Raw genomic sequence first — 19,445 nt, 5'->3', positions numbered from 1 at the left:
CAAAGTGCTGGGATTACAGGCTTGAGCCACCGCGCCTGGCCCAACATGGTGATTTCTTTTTGACATATTATGGAAAATTATATTGATTAATGATCATATCAAACAATCCTTTCAATATGGTATAGCAGTCTTTCTTTTCTTTTCTTTTTTTTTTTTGAGACGGAGTCTCACGCTGTTGCCCAGGCTGGAGTGCAGTGGCGCGATCTCGGCTCACTGCAAGCTCCGCCTCCCGGGTTCCCGCCATTCTCCTGCCTCAGCCTCCTGAGTAGCTGGGACTACAGGCGCCCGCCACCGCGCCCGGCTAATTTTTTGTATTTTTAGTAGAGACGGGGTTTCACTGTGGTCTCGATCTCCTGACCTTGTGATCCGCCCGCCTCGGCCTCCCAAAGTGCTGGGATTACAGGCTTGAGCCACCGCGCCCGGCCAGCAGTCTTTCAATGAACTACATGGTGCAGTATTCTTTCAGCGATCTGCTAGATTGTATTAACCCATATTAGTAAAAAGGAGCAGGCAGATTTTGTTTGTTTGTTTGTTTTTGAGATAGGGTCTCACTCTTTTGCCTGGGCTGGAGTACTGTGGCATGATCACAGCTCATTGTGGCCTTGACTTCCCAGGCTCAAGCGTTCTTTCTGTCTTAGCTTCCCCCAGTAGCTGGGACTACAGATGTGCACCACCAAGCCTAGCTCGCTCTTTTTTTTTTTTTTTTTTTTTCTGTCAAGACAAGGTCTTCCTGTGTTGCCCAAGCTGTTCTCAAACTCCAGGGCTCAAGTGACCCTCCTGCCTCAGCCCCACAAAGTGCTGGGATTACAAGCATGAGCCACTAATTCCAGCCTGTATTTTTTTAATGTTCTCTGTTCTCTGGAAGAATTTGAATAAAATCAAAATTATATTTTCTTTAAATTTTTGATAAAAGTGATCAGGTTTATAAAAACTTTTTGGTATTTATTGAGTCAATTTTAATAAAATTATTTTTCTAGACAATTTACCATCGTATTCAGGTTTTCTAATATATTAGTTTAAAACTATACAAAATATTGTCTTCTAATTCTTTTGTATCTATGGGTTTTCCCCCCCAATTCTGAATTCCAATTTTACATCTTTGTGCTTATTCTCCATTCATCTTTATGAAGCATCTTTTCTCCAGGCTTCTTTGCAAGGTCCCTGTCTGAGGAACTTCGAATTTTAGGAGTGCTTCAGGAACTGTTTGTAAGCTCCCTTGCTTCTTTCTCTATGTTTTCTTCCTACATGACCGTATCCCTTCACACGACTTTAAATACTTCCACAAGCAGATGACTCCCGTGCATTTCCAGGCTGACCCTCTCCTCAATGCCCAGCTTCATTCACATCCAACTGCCTTCTTGATGTCTCCACTGGGGTGGGCTCAGGGGCCTTTCAAATGTAAAGAATTCCTAACTGACCTTTTCATAACCACCTCTCCCAAAACTGCTTGTCTCCCATTCTTTCCCACTGCCACTTGGGAATGGCCAGACAGGTAGGAGTAAAATCCCCAGGGAGTAAATTTTGCCAAGGAAGCCAAGAGAAAAGAGTGTTTCAAGAACAAAGAAATGGTTAACTACGTAACTGATGTTGTGGGGTTTAGCATGGTTAGGGTAAAAAGTTACTGCTATGTCTTAATTCTTAGGTTGCATAGAGGGTTCACTAGTACTCATTCTGTTATATACACTTCATAATTACATATATGAAACGTATATTTATTTACAGGTATAAAATATTACCTAATAACTTTTATTTTTTTTGTTTTTTATTTTTCAATTTTCTTTTTCAGACAGGGTCTCTGTCTGAAGCCCAGGCTGGAGTGCCATGGCACGATCTCGGCTCACTGCAACCTCCACCTCCTGGATTCAAGCGATTCTTCTGCCTCAGCCTCCCAAGTAGCTGGGATTACAGATGCCTGCCACCATGCCTGGCTAATTTTTGTATTTTTAGTAGAGATGAGGTTTCACCATGTTGGCCAGGCTGGTCTTGAACCCTTGACCTCAGGTGATCCACTAGCCTCAGCCTCCGAAAGTGCTAGGATTACAGGCATGAGCCACCACATCCAGCCATGTTTTTGTTTTTAAAGAAATAGAAAGTAGGCCGGGCGCAGTGGCTCACGCCTATAATCCCAGCATTATGGGAGACCGAGGTGGGCAGATCACAAGGTCAGGAGATCGAGACCATCCTGGCTAACACGGTGAAACCCCATCTCTACTAAAAATACAAAAAAATTAGCCGACCGTGGTGGCGGGCGCCTGTAGTCCCAGCTACTTGGGAGGCTGAGGCAGGAGAATGGCGTGAACCCAGGAGGTGGAGCTTACAGTGAGCCGAGATTGTGCCACTGCACTCTAGCCTGGGCGACAGAGCGAGACTCCATCTCAAAAAAAGAAAGAAAGAAAGAAATAGAAAGTCCCTAATGCCTTAAGTGACATCTTACCTGATGATCATAGCTGATGATTACCTTGAAAGAGTGGTTTGAATGGAAGGGTATGGGCTGAAGCCACTTGGAAGCAGAATGAGAATGCAGGAGAGGTAAGAACAAGGAGGCAACATGTGTAGACCACTCACTATGAAGCTGTGAAGGGTGGCAGAGACATGGAGAGGCAGCTGGAAAGGAAGGTGGGCCCAGTAGTTTCTCCAGAGTATGTGAGTATGTTATGGGAAATGATCTAGGAAAGGGGAAAAATGATGATGGAGATGAGAGAGGACAATCAAACAGGGGGGCTCTTGAGGAGATGGGGTGGATGGGGTCTTGAGCTGGTGCTAAAGGACACGACTGTGATAGAAAAACAAGTTCTGATCCATAACGAGATGGAAGAAAAAATTAAAAAGTGTAAAAGCCAGCAGGTTTATAGGTTTGTGATAGGGATGGTCTAATGGTTTTTATTTTCTCAACGAAGTATAAGGTAAGATTCCGGTTTGAGAGTGACATGGGGACTGAGGAGGAGAGAAGGAAGTGTTGGGAACCTGGTCGAGGTCTGAAATAATTTAAAGGAAAATCAAGTCAAATCTTTTTTTTTTTTTTTTTTTTTTTTGAGACAGAGTCTCGCTTTGTCGCCCAGGCTGGAGTGCAGTGGCCGGATCTCAGCTCACTGCAAGCTCCGCCTCCCGGGTTTACGCCATTCTCCTGCCTCAGCCTCCCGAGTAGCTGGGACTACAGGCGCCCACCACCTCGCCCGGCTAGTTTTTTGTATTTTTAGTAGAGACGGGGTTTCACCATATTAGCCAGGATGGTCTCGATCTCCTGACCTCGTGATCCGCCCGTCTCGGCCTCCCAAAGTGCTGGGATTACAGGCTTGAGCCACCGCGCCCGGCCGAGTCAAATCTTTTGTTCTTTTTTCTCTGAGACAGGGTCTCACTTTTGTCACCCAGGAATGATCTTGGCTTACTGCAACCTCTGCCTCCCAGGCTCAAGCTATCTTCTCACTTTAGCCTCCTGAGTAGTTGGGACTACAAATGTGTGCCACCATGCCCGTGTAATATTTGTGGTTTTTTGTAAAGATGGGGTTTCACCACGTTGCCTAGTCTGGTCTTGAACTGCTGAGCTCAAACGATCCACCCACCTCAAGTCAAATCTTCACCTGAGCTTAGTAAGTTGGGTGTAGGTAATTAGAGATAACAAAATCAAGGGTTCCCATTAAGCCATATTATGGAATTTGACATTAACCTGAAGGCAATTGAGAACCCTCAAGGCTTGAGGGAGGGAAGACCTATCCGAATCCTGTATTTGAACGTGCCCCCTGGCTAGGATGTCTTTTCAGGTAGTGCCAAAGGCCCAGGGTCTAAGCCCCTGCAGCACGTAGTGCCCTTGCTCCCGTGTGGAGGGGAAGACCCAGCACTCAGCGCAGGCACGTGCAGCACCCCCGTAGCACCCGGGGCCATACCTCTGTACGCTGTCTTTAGGAAGTATGAATGTCAATTCCTCTCCAATGCTGGATACCAAAATTGCGTTTGGTATGTGATGATAAATCAGATGAGAGATGTTCTCCGTATCACAATTAGGTTTTTTCAGTGAAGTTATATAATATCCTGCACCTGAAACACCATTTGAAAGATCATGAAACAATTTCACTTTTTATACTTTTCTTCAGCCACATTCAGTTTTCTGTGGCTTAGAGTGGGACAGCTCCATGGGAAAGAGAAGTTGGAGCGACCTGTGGGGCCAAATTTAAACCACAGTGAACTCGCTAGGAAGCTCCGTAGTGCTGTTCTTGAGAGTCTTCCCTTCCACTCTATAACTGGTAGGTGATCATGGCAAATGTAGCAAGGTTAGGCACCAGGACAGAGGGCTGCTTTCAGGGTGACACTCCCTTTAAGTCATAACTATTTTTGGAAAGTGAAAACTCAGTAGCCAGAGGCCTTAAATGTTAAGGTAAAGAATAAAGACAAGACACATACCTTATGGCATTCCAAATTCTTTCAGCACTTAGCAACACTTGTTACTATTGTTCGTTGATGTACTCATTCAGTAAACATTTCCTGAGGCCCTAGGATGTGACAGGCACTGTCCTAGGTACTGAGGATATAGCAGTGGACCAAACAGTCAAAAATTCCTATTCTCATGGGGCTTTCACTAACGGGGTGGGAGACAAACAATAAATGAGATAAATACGTAAAATGGATAGAGTATTAGTGATACATGATAAAGAGAAAAGTAAACATAGGAGGGGATAGGAGTGTTGGGGATGTGATTTTAAACAAGGTAACAAAGAAAGGCCTCATTGAGAATGGGACATCTCAGAAGGCACAGCGACACCTGGCCTGGAGGAACGAGTGTGCCTGGAGTGCTGGATCAGCACGGGGCCCTGGGCAGTAGAAGCAGAGAAAGGACGTGGAAGAGTGTTAGGAAATGAGGTTGGGGTAACAGGGTCAGAAAATGTGAGGCCCTAGAGGCTACTCCAAGGACTTTGGCTTTTCCTCTGAGTGAACAGAGAAGCCACTGGAGGTTCCAAGCAACAGAATGACATGCACTGTAATACGCCCATTTTGACACCTGGATTGAGAGCAGCAAGATGGGTTAGTAGGCATCTGCAGTAATCCAGGTGGGAGGAGATAGTGGTCTGCACCAGAAAGCAGTGCTACACAGTGATCAGAGGTGGGGACAGAGACGGAACCTGGATATATTTTGTAGATAAGACCAAAAACGTCTGCAGATATATCAAATATGAGCTTTGAGGAAAAGAGGTGTCAGGGAGCCTGCAAGGTTTCAGTTTAAACACTTGGAAGAACGAAGTTGCTTTTACTAAGAAGACAAAATCTGCGGGAGGAGCAGGTTTGATAGACAGCATTGGAGCTCAGTGCTGCACAGGCTTCTCACAAGTCTCAGAGATCCGTTCAACACCTACATTGAGGTGTGGGAGAGGCAGTCAGATGTATAGACCTGGGGTTCAGGAGAGAGGGTCCAAGCTAGAGACACACATGATTTTCCACACAGAGAAGGTATGAATATTTAAAGCCAGGGGACTGGATGAGATTACTAATTCAGTGAGCAGAGAAAGAAAAGTGAAGACGGTCAGAGGAAGGAACAGTGCAAAGGAACAGCAGAGACATGGAGGAGCCAGGGAGCAGGGGTGCAGGAGGACAGCAGGGGACAAGCACAGAGGGGTGCTGATGAGGGCTGCAGTCAGCTGTAGAAATGAAACTAACACTTGTAGGATGCTTTCACACACAGTGTCTCACTCTTTGAGGAATGTAGTATCTTAATCTTCATTTTATAGATCAGAAAACAAAGGCTAAGAAAGGAGAAACGAACATGACCACCTAGATGACAATACAGTAAACTGGCAGATTGTAACTCAAACATGGGCCTTCTGACTCCAAGAGATATCTCATGCCTCTTCCCTCTCACAAGCCCCCCTGCCCGGCTGGGCTCTCCACTCAGAGGCAACAGACAGGAGATCTAGAAAAGGCCACCCCTGCCTGATCTCAGGGCCCTTCATGCGGGTAGCAGCCATTCCCTCAGCACAGCAGCCAGGACACCGACCCCGTTGCGGGCTGGCCCCACCACTCGCTGTATTTCTGCTTGAGGAACAGTGAGGACCGGCAGCACTGCAGCTCCCCCTTGGCCATGATGGCGATGCGGTCTCCCAGCAGGTCAGCCTCGTCCATGAAGTGGGTGGTCAGCAAGATGGTGCGGTCACTTTTCTGCTGTTGCAGAAGGTCCCAGATGGCCCTCCTGGAGATGGCATCCATGCCCGAGGTGGGCTCGTCCAGTATCAGCACCTGGAGGCAGAGACACAGCCTCATGATGCTGGTAGAGCCACACCCCAGGCTGGCCTTGTGGTAGGCCCCATCAAGGGGTTCACAGAGTCAGCTTGAGTCCTCCAAAGATGGTGATGGCCTTGTCTGGGGAGTCAAGGGCCAAGGTGCCTGGGCCATGGCGGAAGGGCCAGCCCAGGTCGAGCAGCAGGGGAGCCCACTGCCTCCAGTCCCACCGCCGCACTTTGGAGCCTGCGATGAGGGCGATGCCGATAGAGAGCTTGCGCCTCATGCCCCCGCTCAGGAAGCGGCTCCGTGGGTTCCACTTGTCCTCCAGGCCGATGATGTGCAGCATCTGCTTGACTTCTTCAGGGCACTTCTGACGCGACAGGACCTTCAACTGCAACGACAGGGGACGCAGGGAGATGCAGGGCTCCTGGCAAAAGGCTGACCCTGGTCAGCGAACATTTTGCTTGTGTGTATACATGTACATAAAAACTTACACAAGAAACTTATGACCTTCAGGGAGAGGGATGGACAAAGACTTTTACATATGAACCATGTAAATAAACTTATGATGTTAAAAAGTAAATACAGCAGCATGTTAAAGGGTTATTCATCACAACCAAGTGGGATTTATCTCAGGAATGCAAGGGAGGCTGAACACATGAAAAACCAGTGTTTCAGTGTTTTATGATAAAGAACTGGCTGGCCTTTGTCCCCGGTTCCTGGAAAGAAGCCTCTAAATGCTTAGAATTTCTGGAGTAATAGGAGTATCTTTGTTACTCATAGTGGATCTCTACCCCCCCATCGTCATACCTGAGTTTATGCTAAGGAGGAGACTCAGGATGCAGGATGGTCACACTAGAAAGACCAGCCATGTGATTAGAAGGTTGGGGCTTTGAGCTATGTGATGTTAGCCTGCCTCTCAGTTTCCTGGGTTGTGGAGAGAATGCTGGAGATGGAGTTCAATGATGTGGCTAATGCTTCAATCATTCATGCTTGTGTAACAAAACCCCAATAAAAACTGGATACTCAAAGCTTAGGTGAGCTACCCCAATAGACGCCAATATGCTAGGAGGGTGCTACGTCCTGAGGACACAGAAGCTTTGCATTTGGGACTCTCCTAGACCCCACCCATGTGGCTATTTTTTTGGCCTGTCCTGAATTGTATCCTCTAGAATAGAACTATAATCGTAAGTGTAGTACTTTCCTGAGTTCTGTCAGTCATTCTAGTGAATTAACAAACCTGAAAGATTAGTGGGATCTCCACATTTGTAGCCAGTTTGTCAGAAGTGCTTTGTTTGTCTGGGAACCTCCAAGCTTGTGGGTTCTAAAGTGGAGGCAATCTTGTGGGGGACTATACCTCTAATGTGTGAAGCCTATGCTAACTCTATTGTTAAAGTCACACTTTTTTTTTTTTTGGAGAATGGGGTCTCACTATATTGCCCAGGCAAGTCTTGAACTCCTGGGCTCAAGCTATCCTTCCGCCTCTGTCTCCCTAAGAGCAGGGATTACATGCATGAGCCACCACACCCAGCCCATTGTTAGAGTCAAATTGCACTGCAGCAATATAGCATATTAACAGAAAGAAGGGCCAAAATCACATGAAAATCTCAGTAGACACAGAAAAGCATTTGACAAAATACAACACACTTTCATGATAAAAACACTCAGCAAACTAGGAATGGAAAGGAACTTCCTCAGCATGATAAAAGGCATCTATGAAAAAAAACACAGATAGCATCCCACCTAACGGTGAAACTGAAAGCTTCCCCCGCAAAAAAATCAGGAACAAGACAAGGATGTCTGCTCTTGCCACTTTATTCAATATTTTACTGGAAGTTGTAGCCAGGGAAATTAGCCAGAAGAAAAAAAGCCATCCAGACTGAAAGAAAGATGTAAAGCTATTGCCTCTTGGCAGATCACATAAACTTATATATAGAATGCATTAAAGAATCCACAAAAAGCTATTAAAGCTAATAAATCAGCCTAGGAAAATGTCAGGATATAAGATAAATATACAAATAGGAGTTGTATTTCTTTACACTAACAATGAACAACCCAAAAATGAAATAACAAAAATAAATTCCATTTACATTAGTATCACAAAAGACAAAACATTTAGAAATAAATTTAACCAAGGAAGTGTAAGAAAGGCAAGTACACTGAAAACCGTAAAACATGGCTGAAAGGAATTAAAGAAGATCTAAATAAATGGAAATACTTTTTGTGTTCATAGATTGGAACACTTAATTTTGTTAATACGACATTACTATCCAAAGCAATCTAGAGGACGGGTGCAGTGGCTCATGCCTGTAATCCCAGCACTTTGGGAGGCCGAAGTGGGTGGATCACCTGAGGTCAGGAGTTCAAGATCAGCCTGGCCAACATGGTGAAACTCCTTCTCTACTAAAAAATACAAAAAAATTAGCTGGGCATGGTGGCACGCACCTGTAATCCCAGCTACTCGGGAGGCTGAGGCAGGAAAATCGCTTGAACCCGGGAGGCTGAGGTTGCAGTGAGCTGAGATTGAGCCTTTGTGCTCCAGCCTAGGCAACAGAGCAAGAATCCATCTCAAAAAAATAAAAATAAACACAAAGCAATCTAGAGATTCAATGCAATCCCTATTAAAATTCTAATACCTTATTATTTTTTTTTTGCAAAAATAGGCAAGCTGATCCTAGAAATTCATATAGAAATGCAAAGGACTCAGAATAGCCAAAACAATCTTAAAAAGAAGAACAGAGTTGGAGGACTTATATTTCCTAATTTCAAAACTTCCTAGAAAGCTACAGTCATCAAGACATTTTGGTACTGGCATAACAACAGACATACGGAACAATGGAATAGAATTGGGAGTCTAGAAACAATCCCATATATCTATGGTAAATAGATTTTTTACAAGGGTGCCATGACCATTCAATGCGGAAAGAGTAGTCTTTTCAACAAATAGTGCTGAGACAACTTAATATCTATATGAAAAAGAATAAATGTAGACCCATACCTCATACCATATACAAAAATTTACCCATAATGGATCAAAGATCTAAATGTAAGAACCAAAGCTATGAAATACTAGAAAGAAATATAGGTGTAAATCCTAGACAATAATTTTAAAAATATAATAGCAAAAGCATAAGTAACAAATGAAAAAAAGAAAAATTAGATTTCATCAAAATTTAAAACTTTTGTGTATCAAAAAACACTATCAAGGGAAAAGACAATCCACAGAGTAGGAGAAAATATTTGCAAGTCATATAACTAATAAGGGCCTAGGATCTAGAATATACACTTAAAAACTTTTTACAGGCTGGGTGCGGTGGCTCACATCTGTAATCTCACTCAGCACTTTGAAAGATGAAGGCAGGAGGATCATTTGAACTCAGGAGTTTGAGACCAGCCTGGGCAACATGGTAAAACCCCATCTTTAAAAAAAAAAAAGAAAAAAAAAATTAGCCAGGCATTGGCCTGTGCCTGTGGTCCCAGCTACTTGGGAGGCTGAGGCAGGATGATCACTTGAGCCTGGGAGGCAGAGATTTCAATGAGCTGAGATCCTGTCACTGCACTCCAGCCTGGGTAACAGAGTGAGAGGTGAGAGGCTGTCTCAAAAAGAAAAAAAAAAAAAAAAAAAAAAAGCCAGGCACAGTGGCTCACATCTGTAATCCCAGCACTTTGGGAGGCTGAGGCAGGTGGATCGCCCGAGATCAGGAGTTTGAGACCAGCCTGGCCAACATGGTGAAACCCTGTTTCTACTAAAAACACACACACACAAAAAAAATTAGCCAGGCATGGTGGTGCATATTTGTAATCCCAGCTACTGAGAAGGCTGAGGTAGGAGAATCGCTTGAGCCTGGGAGGCAGAGGATGCAGTGAGCTGAGATTGCACCATTGCGTTGCAGCCTGGGTGACAGAGCGAGACTTCGTCTCAAAAAAAAAAAAAAAAAAAAAAGAAAAAAAGAAAAGAAAAAGAAAATGGGCTCCACAGATGTGATTAAGTCAAGAATTCTGAGATGGGGAGATTAGTCCAGATTATCTGGATGGGCTCAATGTAGTCACAAGAGTCCTTAGAAGAAGAAGGCAGGAGTGAGAAATGGAGATATGATAGAAGCACATGTCAGAGAGAGAGAGAGAGAGAGATTCGAAAGTGATCTGCTGCTGGCCTTGAAGATGGAGGAAAGGGTCACGAGCCAAGGAATGCAGGTGTCTTCTAAAAGCTGAAAAAGGGAAAGAATTCATTCTCCTCTACTGTCTCCAGAAAGAATACAACCCAGCAAGGTGAAGACACCTTGATTTTAGCCCAGCAAAATGCATTTCAGATCTTGGCTATAAGACAGTAGATGTATGTTGTTTTAAGCCACTAAGTATGTAACCGATTGTTACAGCAGCAATAGGAAACTGACATACTGACATTCAAAGTTTAAAAAGCAACTGTATAGTAATTAACATCTTAAACTTATAACAACTAAATTTGAATAATACCAACTTAGTTTCAACACACACACTCTGCTCATATATATCTCTGCCCCCTCCCTTTATATTGTTATTGTGACAGATTGTGTCTTTATACATTGTGTGTCCATTAACATAGACATCCACATTAACACATATGCACTTGCCTTTTAAATCATATGGAAAAGAAAAGGAAATGTGATGGACCAAAAGTACAATAATACTGGCTTTAGTTACCTTTAACAGTGGCCTTTATTTCTTCTAATGGCTTAGAGTTACATCTAGTGTCTTTTCATTTCAGCCTGAAGGACTCCCTTTAGCATTTATTGTAGGGCAGGACTACCGGTAATGAACTCTCTCAGCTTTTATCTAGAAATATCTTAATTTCTAGATAATTTTGCTGGATATAGAGTTCTTGATTACAGGATTTTTTTCCTTTAAAAGTTTAAAATATGTCATACCACTGTCTTCTGAACCCCATGGTTTCTGTAGAGAAATCAGCTGTTAATTTTAGTGAGGATCTCTTGTATGTGAAAAGTTTCTTCTCTCTTGCTTTTTTTGTTTTTTGAGACAGAGTCTCACTCTGTTGCTAGGCTGGAGTGCGGTGGCACAATCTCGGCTCACTGCAACCTCTGCCTCCCAGGTTCAAGTGATTCTCCTGCCTTAGCCTCCCAACTAGTTAGAATTACAGGCATGTGCTGCCACACCCAGCTAATTTTTATATTTTTATTAGAGATGACGTTTCACCACGTTGGCCAGGATGGTCTTGATCTCTCGACCTGGTGATCTGCCCACCTTGGCCTCCCAAAATGCTGGGATTACAGGCGTGAGCCCCTGCCCCTGGCCTCCTGCTGCTTTCAAAACTCTCTTTGTCTTTGGATTTTGACAATTTAACTATAATATTTCTTGTTGTAGATTTCTGAGTTATCTTGCCTGGAGCTCCTTGAGCTTTGGGGGTTTGTAAATTCATATCTTTGATCAAATTTGCAGAGTTTTCAGCCATTATTTCTTCCAATTTTTTTTTTCCTGCCTCTTTTCTCTTTCTCTTCTCCTTTGGGACTCCTATGACATGTTGTTTGGTATGCCTAATAGTGTCCCACAGGTCCCTCAGGCTCTTTTCCAACAAAGAAAGCCCAGGACCAGAAGGCATCACTGGTGAATTCCACCAAACATTTAAAGACAAATTAACCACTTTGGAAGGCCGAGGTGGGTGGATCATGAGGTCAGGAGTTCAAGGCCAGCCTGGCCAAGGTGAGGAAACCCCACCTCTACTAAAAATAGAAAAATTAGGCTGGGCGCGGTGGCTCACGCTTGTAATCCCAGCACTTTGGGAGGCCGAGGCGGGCGGATCACGAGGTCAGGAGATCGAGACCATCCTGGCTAACACGGTGAAATCCCATCTCTACTAAAAATGCAAAAAATTAGCCGGGCGAGGTGGCGGGCGCCGGTAGTCCCAGCTACTCGGGAGGCTGAGGCAGGAGAATGGCGTGAACCCGGGAGGCGGAGCTTGCAGTGAGCCGAAATCTCGCCACTGCACTCCAATCTAGGCGACTGAGCAAGACTCCGTCTCAAAAAAAAAAAAAAACAAAAACAAAAATAGAAAAATTAGCCGGGCATGGTGGCACATGTCTGTAATCTCAGCTACTAGGGAGGCTGAGGCAGGATAATTGCTTGAACCCAGGAGGCAGAGGTTGTAGTGAACTGAGATTGCACCATTGCACTCCAGCCTCGGCAACAAGAGCAAGACTCAGACTCAGCCAGGTGCAGTGGCTCATGCCTGTAATCCCAGCACTTTGGGAGGCCGAGGCGGGTGGATCACGAGGTCAGGAGATGAAGACCACCCTGTCTAACACGGTGAAATCCCGTCTCTACTAAATATACAAAAAATTAGGCGGGCATGGTGGCAGGTGCCTATAGTCCCAGCTACTCAGTAGGCTGAGGCAGGAGAATGACGTGAGCCTGGGAGGCAGAGGTTGCAGTGAGCTGAGATCGCACCACTGCACTCCAGCCTGGGTGACAGAGCAAGATGCAGTTTCCAAAAAAAAAAAAAAGACAAATTAACACCAATCTTTCAAACTCTAGATTTAAAAATCAATGGATTATAACATACAGCCCAGAAATAAACCCTTACATGTATAATCAATTGATTTCCTGGAAGAGTCAAGACTATTCAATGGAGAAAAGGACAGTGAGTCCTTTTTTTTTTTTTTTTGAGATGGAGTCACGCTCTGTCACCTAGGCTGGAGTGCAGTGGCATGATCTCGGCTCACTGCAACCTCTACCTCCTGAGTTCAAGCAATTCTCTGCCTCAGCCTCGTGAGTAGCTGGGATTACAGGCGCTTGCCACCATGCCTGGCTAATTTTTGTATTTTTAGTAGAGACAGGGTTTCATCATCTTGGCCAGGCTGGTCTTGAACTCCTGACCTCATAATCCACCCATGCTGGCCTCTCAAAGTGTTGGGATTACAGGTGTGAGCCACCACGCCCGGCTTCAGGTGGTATCTTATTCTGGTTTTAGTTTGTATTTCTGTGATGGCTAATAATGTTAAATACCTTTTTCTGCCTAATCATTTATTCGTGTATCTTCTTTTTAAAAGGGTTGATTCAGCCGGGAGCGATGGTTCACACCTGTAATCTCGGCACTTTGGGAAGCCAAGGTGGGTGGATCACCTGAGGTCAGGAGTTTGAGACCAGCCTGGCTAACATGGTGAAACCCCATTTCTACTAAAAATACAAAAAATTAGTTGGGCATGGTGGTGCACACCTGTAATCCCAGCTACTTGGGAGGCTGAGGCAGGAGAATCACTTGAACCCAGGAGGTGCAGGTTGCACTGAGCCAAGATCGTGCCATTGCACTCCAGCTTGGGCAAGAAGAGCAAAACTCGGTCTCAAAATAAATAAATTAATTAAAGGGTTGATTCAAGTCTTTATCCCAGTTTTTTTTTTTATTTGTTTGGCTTTTTGTTATTTAATTTTAGGAGTTTTTCTATATTCTGGCAACCAGGACTTTGTCAGATATATGTATTATGATGGGTTTCCTCCATAGTATGTCTTTGGTTTTCCTTTTTAGTCCCATTGAACAACCTTTGCTTTTTTTTTTTTTTTTGAGACGGAGTCTTGCTCTGTCGCCCAGGCTGGAGTGCAGTGGTGCGATCTCGGCTCACTAAAACCTCTGCTTCCAAGGTTCAAGTGATTCTCCTGCCTCAGCCTCCTGAATAGCTGGGATTACAGGTGCCCACCACCACACCTGGCTAATTTTTGTATTTTTATTTTTTATTTTATTTATTTATTTTTTTGAGATGGAGTCTCGCTCTGTCGCCCAGGCTGGAGTGCAGTGGCCGGATCTCAGCTCACCGCAAGCCCTGCCTCCCGGGTTCACGCCATTCTCCTGCCTCAGCCTCCCAAGTAGCTGGGAGTACAGGCGCCCGCCACCTTGCCCGGCTAATTTTTTTTTTTTTTTGTATTTTAGTAGAGACGGGGTTTCACTGTGTTAGCCAGGATGGTCTCGATCTCCTTACCTCGTGATCCGCCCGTCTCGGCCTCCCAAAGTGCTGGGATTACAGGCTTGAGCCACCGCGCCCGGCCTTTGTATTTTTAGTAGAGATGGGGTTTCACCATGTTAGTCAGGCTGGTCTCAAACTCCTGACCTCAGGTTATCTGCCCGTCTCAGCCTCCCAAAGTGCTGGGATTACAGGCATGAGCCACTGCACCCGACCTTGTTTCGCATTTCTTTCATGACCAATGGTGGTGAATACCTTTCTTCTTTCTTTTCTTGGTGGGGGAGGCATTTTTAAATCTTTGGCAAAATGTCTATTCAAGTCATCTGCCCTTTTAAAAAAAAATTTTGTTTTTATTATTTTTTTTAGAGATGGGGGTCTCACTATGTTGCCCAAGCTGGATTCAAATTCCTGGGCTCAAGCAATCCTCCTTCCTCAACCTCCCAAGTAGCTAGAACTATAAGGTGTGCACCACCGTGCCTGGCTAATTTGTCCATTTTTATTTTTGTATATATGTATGTATGTATGTATGTATGTATGTATGTATGCATGTATGTATGTATGTGAGACAGGGTCTGTGTTACCCAGGCTGGGGTACAGTGGTACAATCACAGCTCACTGCAGCCTCCACATCCCAGGCTCAAGTGATCCTCCCACCTCAGCAATCTCGGCTCACTGCAATCTCTGCCTCCCGGGTTCATGTCATTCTCCTGCCTCAGCCTCCCTAGTAGCTGGGACTACAGGCACCCGCCACCATGCTCAGCTAATTTTTTTTGTATTTTTAATAGAGACGGGGTTTCACCATGTTAGCCAGGATGGTCTCGATCTCCTGACCTCATGATCCGCCCGCCTCAGCCTCCCAAAGTGCTGGGATTACAGGTGTGAGCCACTGTGCCCAGCCGTCTTTTCCTTTCTTGATGATGTACTTTGATGCACAAAAGTTTTAAATTTTGATGAAGTCCAATTTATGTATTTTTTTCTTTTATTGCTCCTGTTTTTAATGTTAAATCTAAGAATTTATGGCCAAATATAAGGTCATGAAGTTTACCCCTGTTTCTTTACCTTGAGCTACATGGAGTGAAGTAAAAGTTCAACTTCATTCTTTGTTTCTTTTTAGAGACAGAATTTCACACTGTTGCCCAGGCTGGAGTGCAGTGGCACAATCTCAGTTCACTGCAACCCCTGCCTCCTGGGTTCAAGCGATTATCGTGCCTCAGCTTCCCAAGTAGCTGGGATTACAGGTGCCCGCCACCATGCTTGGCTAATTTTTTTGTATTTTTAGTAGAGACGGGGTTTCTCCACATTGGCCAGGCTGGTCTCGAACTCCTGACCTCAGGTGATCTACCTGCCTCAACCTCCCAAAGTGCTGGGATTATAGGCGTGAGCCATCGCGCCCGGCCCAACTTCATTTTTTAATGAATGGTTTTCCAAGTTTCCCAGCACCAGTTGTTGAAGACACTATTTTTTTTTTTTTGAGACAGGGTCTTGCTCTGTCACCTAGGCTTGAGTGCAGGACTACAGGCGCCTGTCACCTCGCCCGGCTAGTTTTTTGTATTTTTTAGTAGAGACGGGGTTTCACCGTGTTAGCCAGGATGGTCTTGATCTCCTGACCTCGTGATCCGCCCGTCTCAGCCTCCCAAAGTGCTGGGATTACAGGCTTGAGCCACCGCGCCCTGCCTTTGAAGAGACTATTCTTACCCTCATAGAATGGTCATGGCACCCTTGTCAAAACTCAGCTGTGCCAGGTGTGGCACATGCCTGTATTCTGACTCATAATTGTAATCCTAGCACTTTGGGAGCTCAAGGTGGGAGGAGTGCTTGAGCTGAGGAGTTTGAGACCAGCCTGGGAAACATAGAGAGACCCTATCTCTAGAAAAAGATAAAAAAGGCTGGGCGCAGTGGCTCACGCCTGTAATCCTAACACTTTGGGAAGCTGAGGCGAGTGGATCACCTGAGGTCAACAGTTTGGGACCAGCCTGGCCAACATGGTGAAACCCCATCTCTACTAAAAATACAAAAATTGGCCAGGTGTGGTGGCAGAGGCCTGTAATCCCAGCTACTAAGGAGACTGAGGCAGGAGAATCGCTTGAACCAGCGGGGCGGAGGTTGCAGTGAGCAAAAATCGAGCCACTTCACTCCAGCCTGGGCAAAAAAGGAAAACTCCGTCTCTAAATAAATAAATAAATAAATAGAAAAAAGAAAAAGATAAAAAATAGAAAATCAGTCAGGCATGGTGGCATGCGCTTATGGTCCTAGCTACTGAAGAAGCTAAGGTGGGAGGATTGCTTGAGCCTGGGAAGTAGAGGCTGCAGTGAGCTGTTACTGTGCCACTACACTTTAGCCTGAGTGGAGAGAGAAGAAAAAAAAACAAAAATCAATTGGCCATAGATGTATAGGTTTACTTCTGGACTCTTAATTCTATTCCATTGGTCTACATGTCTGTCCTTATGTCAAAACCATTCTGTTTTGGACAGGCGCGGTGGCTCGTGCCTGTAATCCTAGCACTTTGGGAGGCCGAGGCAGTGGTTCAAGACCACCATGGCTAACATGGTGAAACGCTGTCTCTATTAAAAATACAAAAATTAGCCAGGCATGGTGGCACACACTTACAATCCCAGCAACTCGGGAAGCTGAGGCACAAGAATTGCTTGAACCCAGAAGGCAGAGGTTGCAGTGAGCAGAGATCATGCCACTGCACTCCAGCCTGGGTGACGAGACTCCATCTCAAAATGAAAAAAAAAAAAATTATGTTTTGATCCCTGTAGCTTTGTAGTAAGTTTAAAATCAGAAAATATGAGTCTTCCAATTTTGTTCTTCTTTTAAAATATTGTTTTGGACCGGGTGCAGTGGCTCACGCCTGTAATCCCAGCACTTTGGGAGGCCAAAGCGGGTGGATCACAAGGTCAGGAGATCGAGACCACAGTGAAACCCTGTCTCTACTAAAAATACAAAAAATTAGCCGGGCGCGGTGGTGGGCGCCTGTAGTCCCAGCTATTCAGGAGGCTGAGGCAGGAGAATGGCGTGAACCCGGGAAGCGGAGCTTGCAGTGAGCTGAGATCGCGCCACTGCACTCCAGCCTGGGCGGCAGAGCGAGACTCCATCTCAAAAAAAAAAAAAAAAAAAAATTGTTTTGGTTTTTGAGGACCCTCGCAATTCCATATGAATTTTAGGATTGACTTGTGTATTGCTGGAAAAAATAAAGGGCCTCTGGAATTTTTTTTTTTTTTTGAGATGGAGTCTTGCTCTGTCACCAGGCTGGAGCACAGTGGTATGATCGCAGCTCACTGCAACCTCCGCCTGCCAGGTTCAAGTGATTCTCCTGCCTCAGCCTCCCAAGTAGCTGGGACTACTGGCATGCGCCACCACACCCCGCTAATTTTTGTATTTTTAGTAGAGACAGGGTTTGACCTTGTTGGCCAGGATGGTCTTGATGTGTTGACCTCGTGATCTGCCCGCTTCGGCCTCCCAAAGTGCTGGGATTACAGGTGTCAGCCACCACGCCCGGCCTCGAATTTTATTAGAGATTGCATTGAATCTGTATCAATTTGGGGAATATTGCCATCTTTTTTTTTTTTTTTTTTTTTTTTTTGAGACGGAGTCTCGCTCTGTCGCCCAGGCTGGAGTGAGTGGCGCGATCTCGGCTCACTGCAAGCTCCGCCTCCCGGGTTCACGCCATTCTCCTGCCTCAGCCTCCTGAGTAGCTGGGACTACAGGCGCCCGCCACCGCGCCCGGCTAATTTTTTGTATTTTTAGTAGAGACGGGGTTTCACCGTGGTCTCGATCTCCTGACCTTGTGATCCGCCCGCCTCGGCCTCCCAAAGTGCTGGGATTACAGGCGTGAGCCACCGCGCCCGGCCCTATTGCCATCTTAAGAATATTAAGCCTGGCCGGGCGCGGTGGCTCAAGCCTGTAATCCCAGCACTTTGGGAGGCCGAGACGGGCGGATCACGAGGTCAGGAGATCGAGACCATCCTGGCGAACACGGTGAAACCCCGTCTCTACTAAAAAGTACAAAAAACTAGCCAGGCGAGGTGGCGGGCGCCTGTAGTCCCAGCTACTCGGGAGGCTGAGGCAAGAGCATGGCGTGAACCCGGGAGGCGGGGCTTGCAGTGAGCCGAGATCCGGTCACTGCACTCCAGCCTGGGCGACAGAGCGAGACTCCGTCTCAAAAAAAAAAAAAAAAAAATATTAGGCCTTCCACTCCATGAGAATGGCATGGTTTTCCATTAAGATTTTTTATCTTTCAGCATTATTTCACAGTTTTCACTGTAAAAGTCTTCTACTTCTTTGGTTAAATTTATTCCTAGGTATGTTATTTTGGATGCTATTCTACGTGGAATTGTTTTCTTAATTTCCTGTTCAGAATGTTCATTGCTAGTCTATAGAGACACAACTGATTTTTGAAAATTGGCTGAATTCATTTATTACTCTAGTAGCTTTTTTGTGTAGATTCTTTGGGATTTCTCTATATAAGATCATATCATCTTTGAATAGAGACAGTTTTAATTCTTCCTCTCCAATTGGATGCATTTTATTTTTTATTTCCTAATTTCTCTGGCTAGAACTTCCAGTACACTGTTGAAGTGGTGAAAATAGGCATCCTTGTAACTGATCATAGGGGGAAGACTTTCAGTATTTCAGCACTGAATATAATGCTAACTGTGGGGTTTTCATAAATGTCCCTTTATCAGGTTGTCGAAGTTCCTTTATATCCTGGTTTGTTTTTATCACGAGTTAATTTTTGTGTATGATGTGATATAGGTCTCCATGTTCTTTTTTTTTTTTTTTTTTTTTTTTTTTGAGACAAGGTCTCATTCTGTTGCCCAGGCTGGAGTGCAGATCATGGCTCACTGTAGCCTCGACCTCCTGGCTTCAACTGATTTTCCCGCCTCAACCTCCAGAGTAGCTGGGATGACAGGCTTAGGCCACCATGCCTGGCTTTTTTTTTTTTTTTTTGAGACGGAATGTCATTCTTGTTGCCCAGGCGAGAGTGCAATGGGAGGCAATCTCAGCTCACTGCAATCTCTGCCTCTGGGTTCAAGTGATTTTCCTGCCTCAGCCTCCTGAGTAGCTGGGATTACAGGTACTTGCCACCATGCCCCGCTACATTTTTATTTTTAGTAGAGATGGGGGTTTCACCATATTGGCTAGGCTGGTCTCAAACTCCTGGACTCAAGCAATCCTCCTGCCTCGGCCTAACATAGTGTTGGGATCACAGGTGTGAGCCAGTGCACCTGGTCATGTTCATTCTTTTGAATGTGAATATCCAGTTATTCCAGCACCAGTTGTTGAAAAGACTAT

At 45.1% G+C, this 19,445-nt stretch overlaps 2 protein-coding genes across 3 annotated transcripts in view; both read right to left on the bottom strand.

The window, feature by feature from the left end:
• Positions 1–887: 887 nt before the first annotated feature.
• On the bottom strand, positions 888–7,740 carry LOC144338336 (phospholipid-transporting ATPase ABCA3-like). Its single transcript, XM_077987062.1, has 3 exons — positions 7,732–7,740; positions 5,378–6,595; positions 888–1,912 (listed from the first exon to the last, which is right to left on the bottom strand). The coding sequence occupies exons 1-2, from the start codon at positions 7,738–7,740 to the stop codon at positions 6,299–6,301; spliced, it is 306 nt and encodes a 101-aa protein (XP_077843188.1). The 3' UTR covers positions 888–1,912; positions 5,378–6,298.
• A 5,992-nt stretch (positions 7,741–13,732) lies between these two features.
• The window catches only part of LOC106994913 (uncharacterized), a 33,306-nt gene continuing 27,593 nt past the window's right edge, over positions 13,733–19,445 (bottom strand). Inside the window, exon 4 of one of the 2 annotated variants that reach the window (XM_077985248.1) lies at positions 13,733–14,056. The gene's annotated coding sequence lies outside the window, so the exon portion shown is untranslated. The remainder of the gene's footprint in view (positions 14,057–19,445) is intronic. The other variant, XM_077985249.1, reaches the window with a different exon arrangement.

Source organism: Macaca mulatta, chromosome 20, assembly GCF_049350105.2.
Source record: "Macaca mulatta isolate MMU2019108-1 chromosome 20, T2T-MMU8v2.0, whole genome shotgun sequence".
NCBI lineage: Eukaryota > Metazoa > Chordata > Mammalia > Primates > Cercopithecidae > Macaca > Macaca mulatta.
The sequence above is the reverse complement of the archived record's forward strand: the minus strand, read 5'-3'. Positions and strand labels throughout refer to the sequence as shown.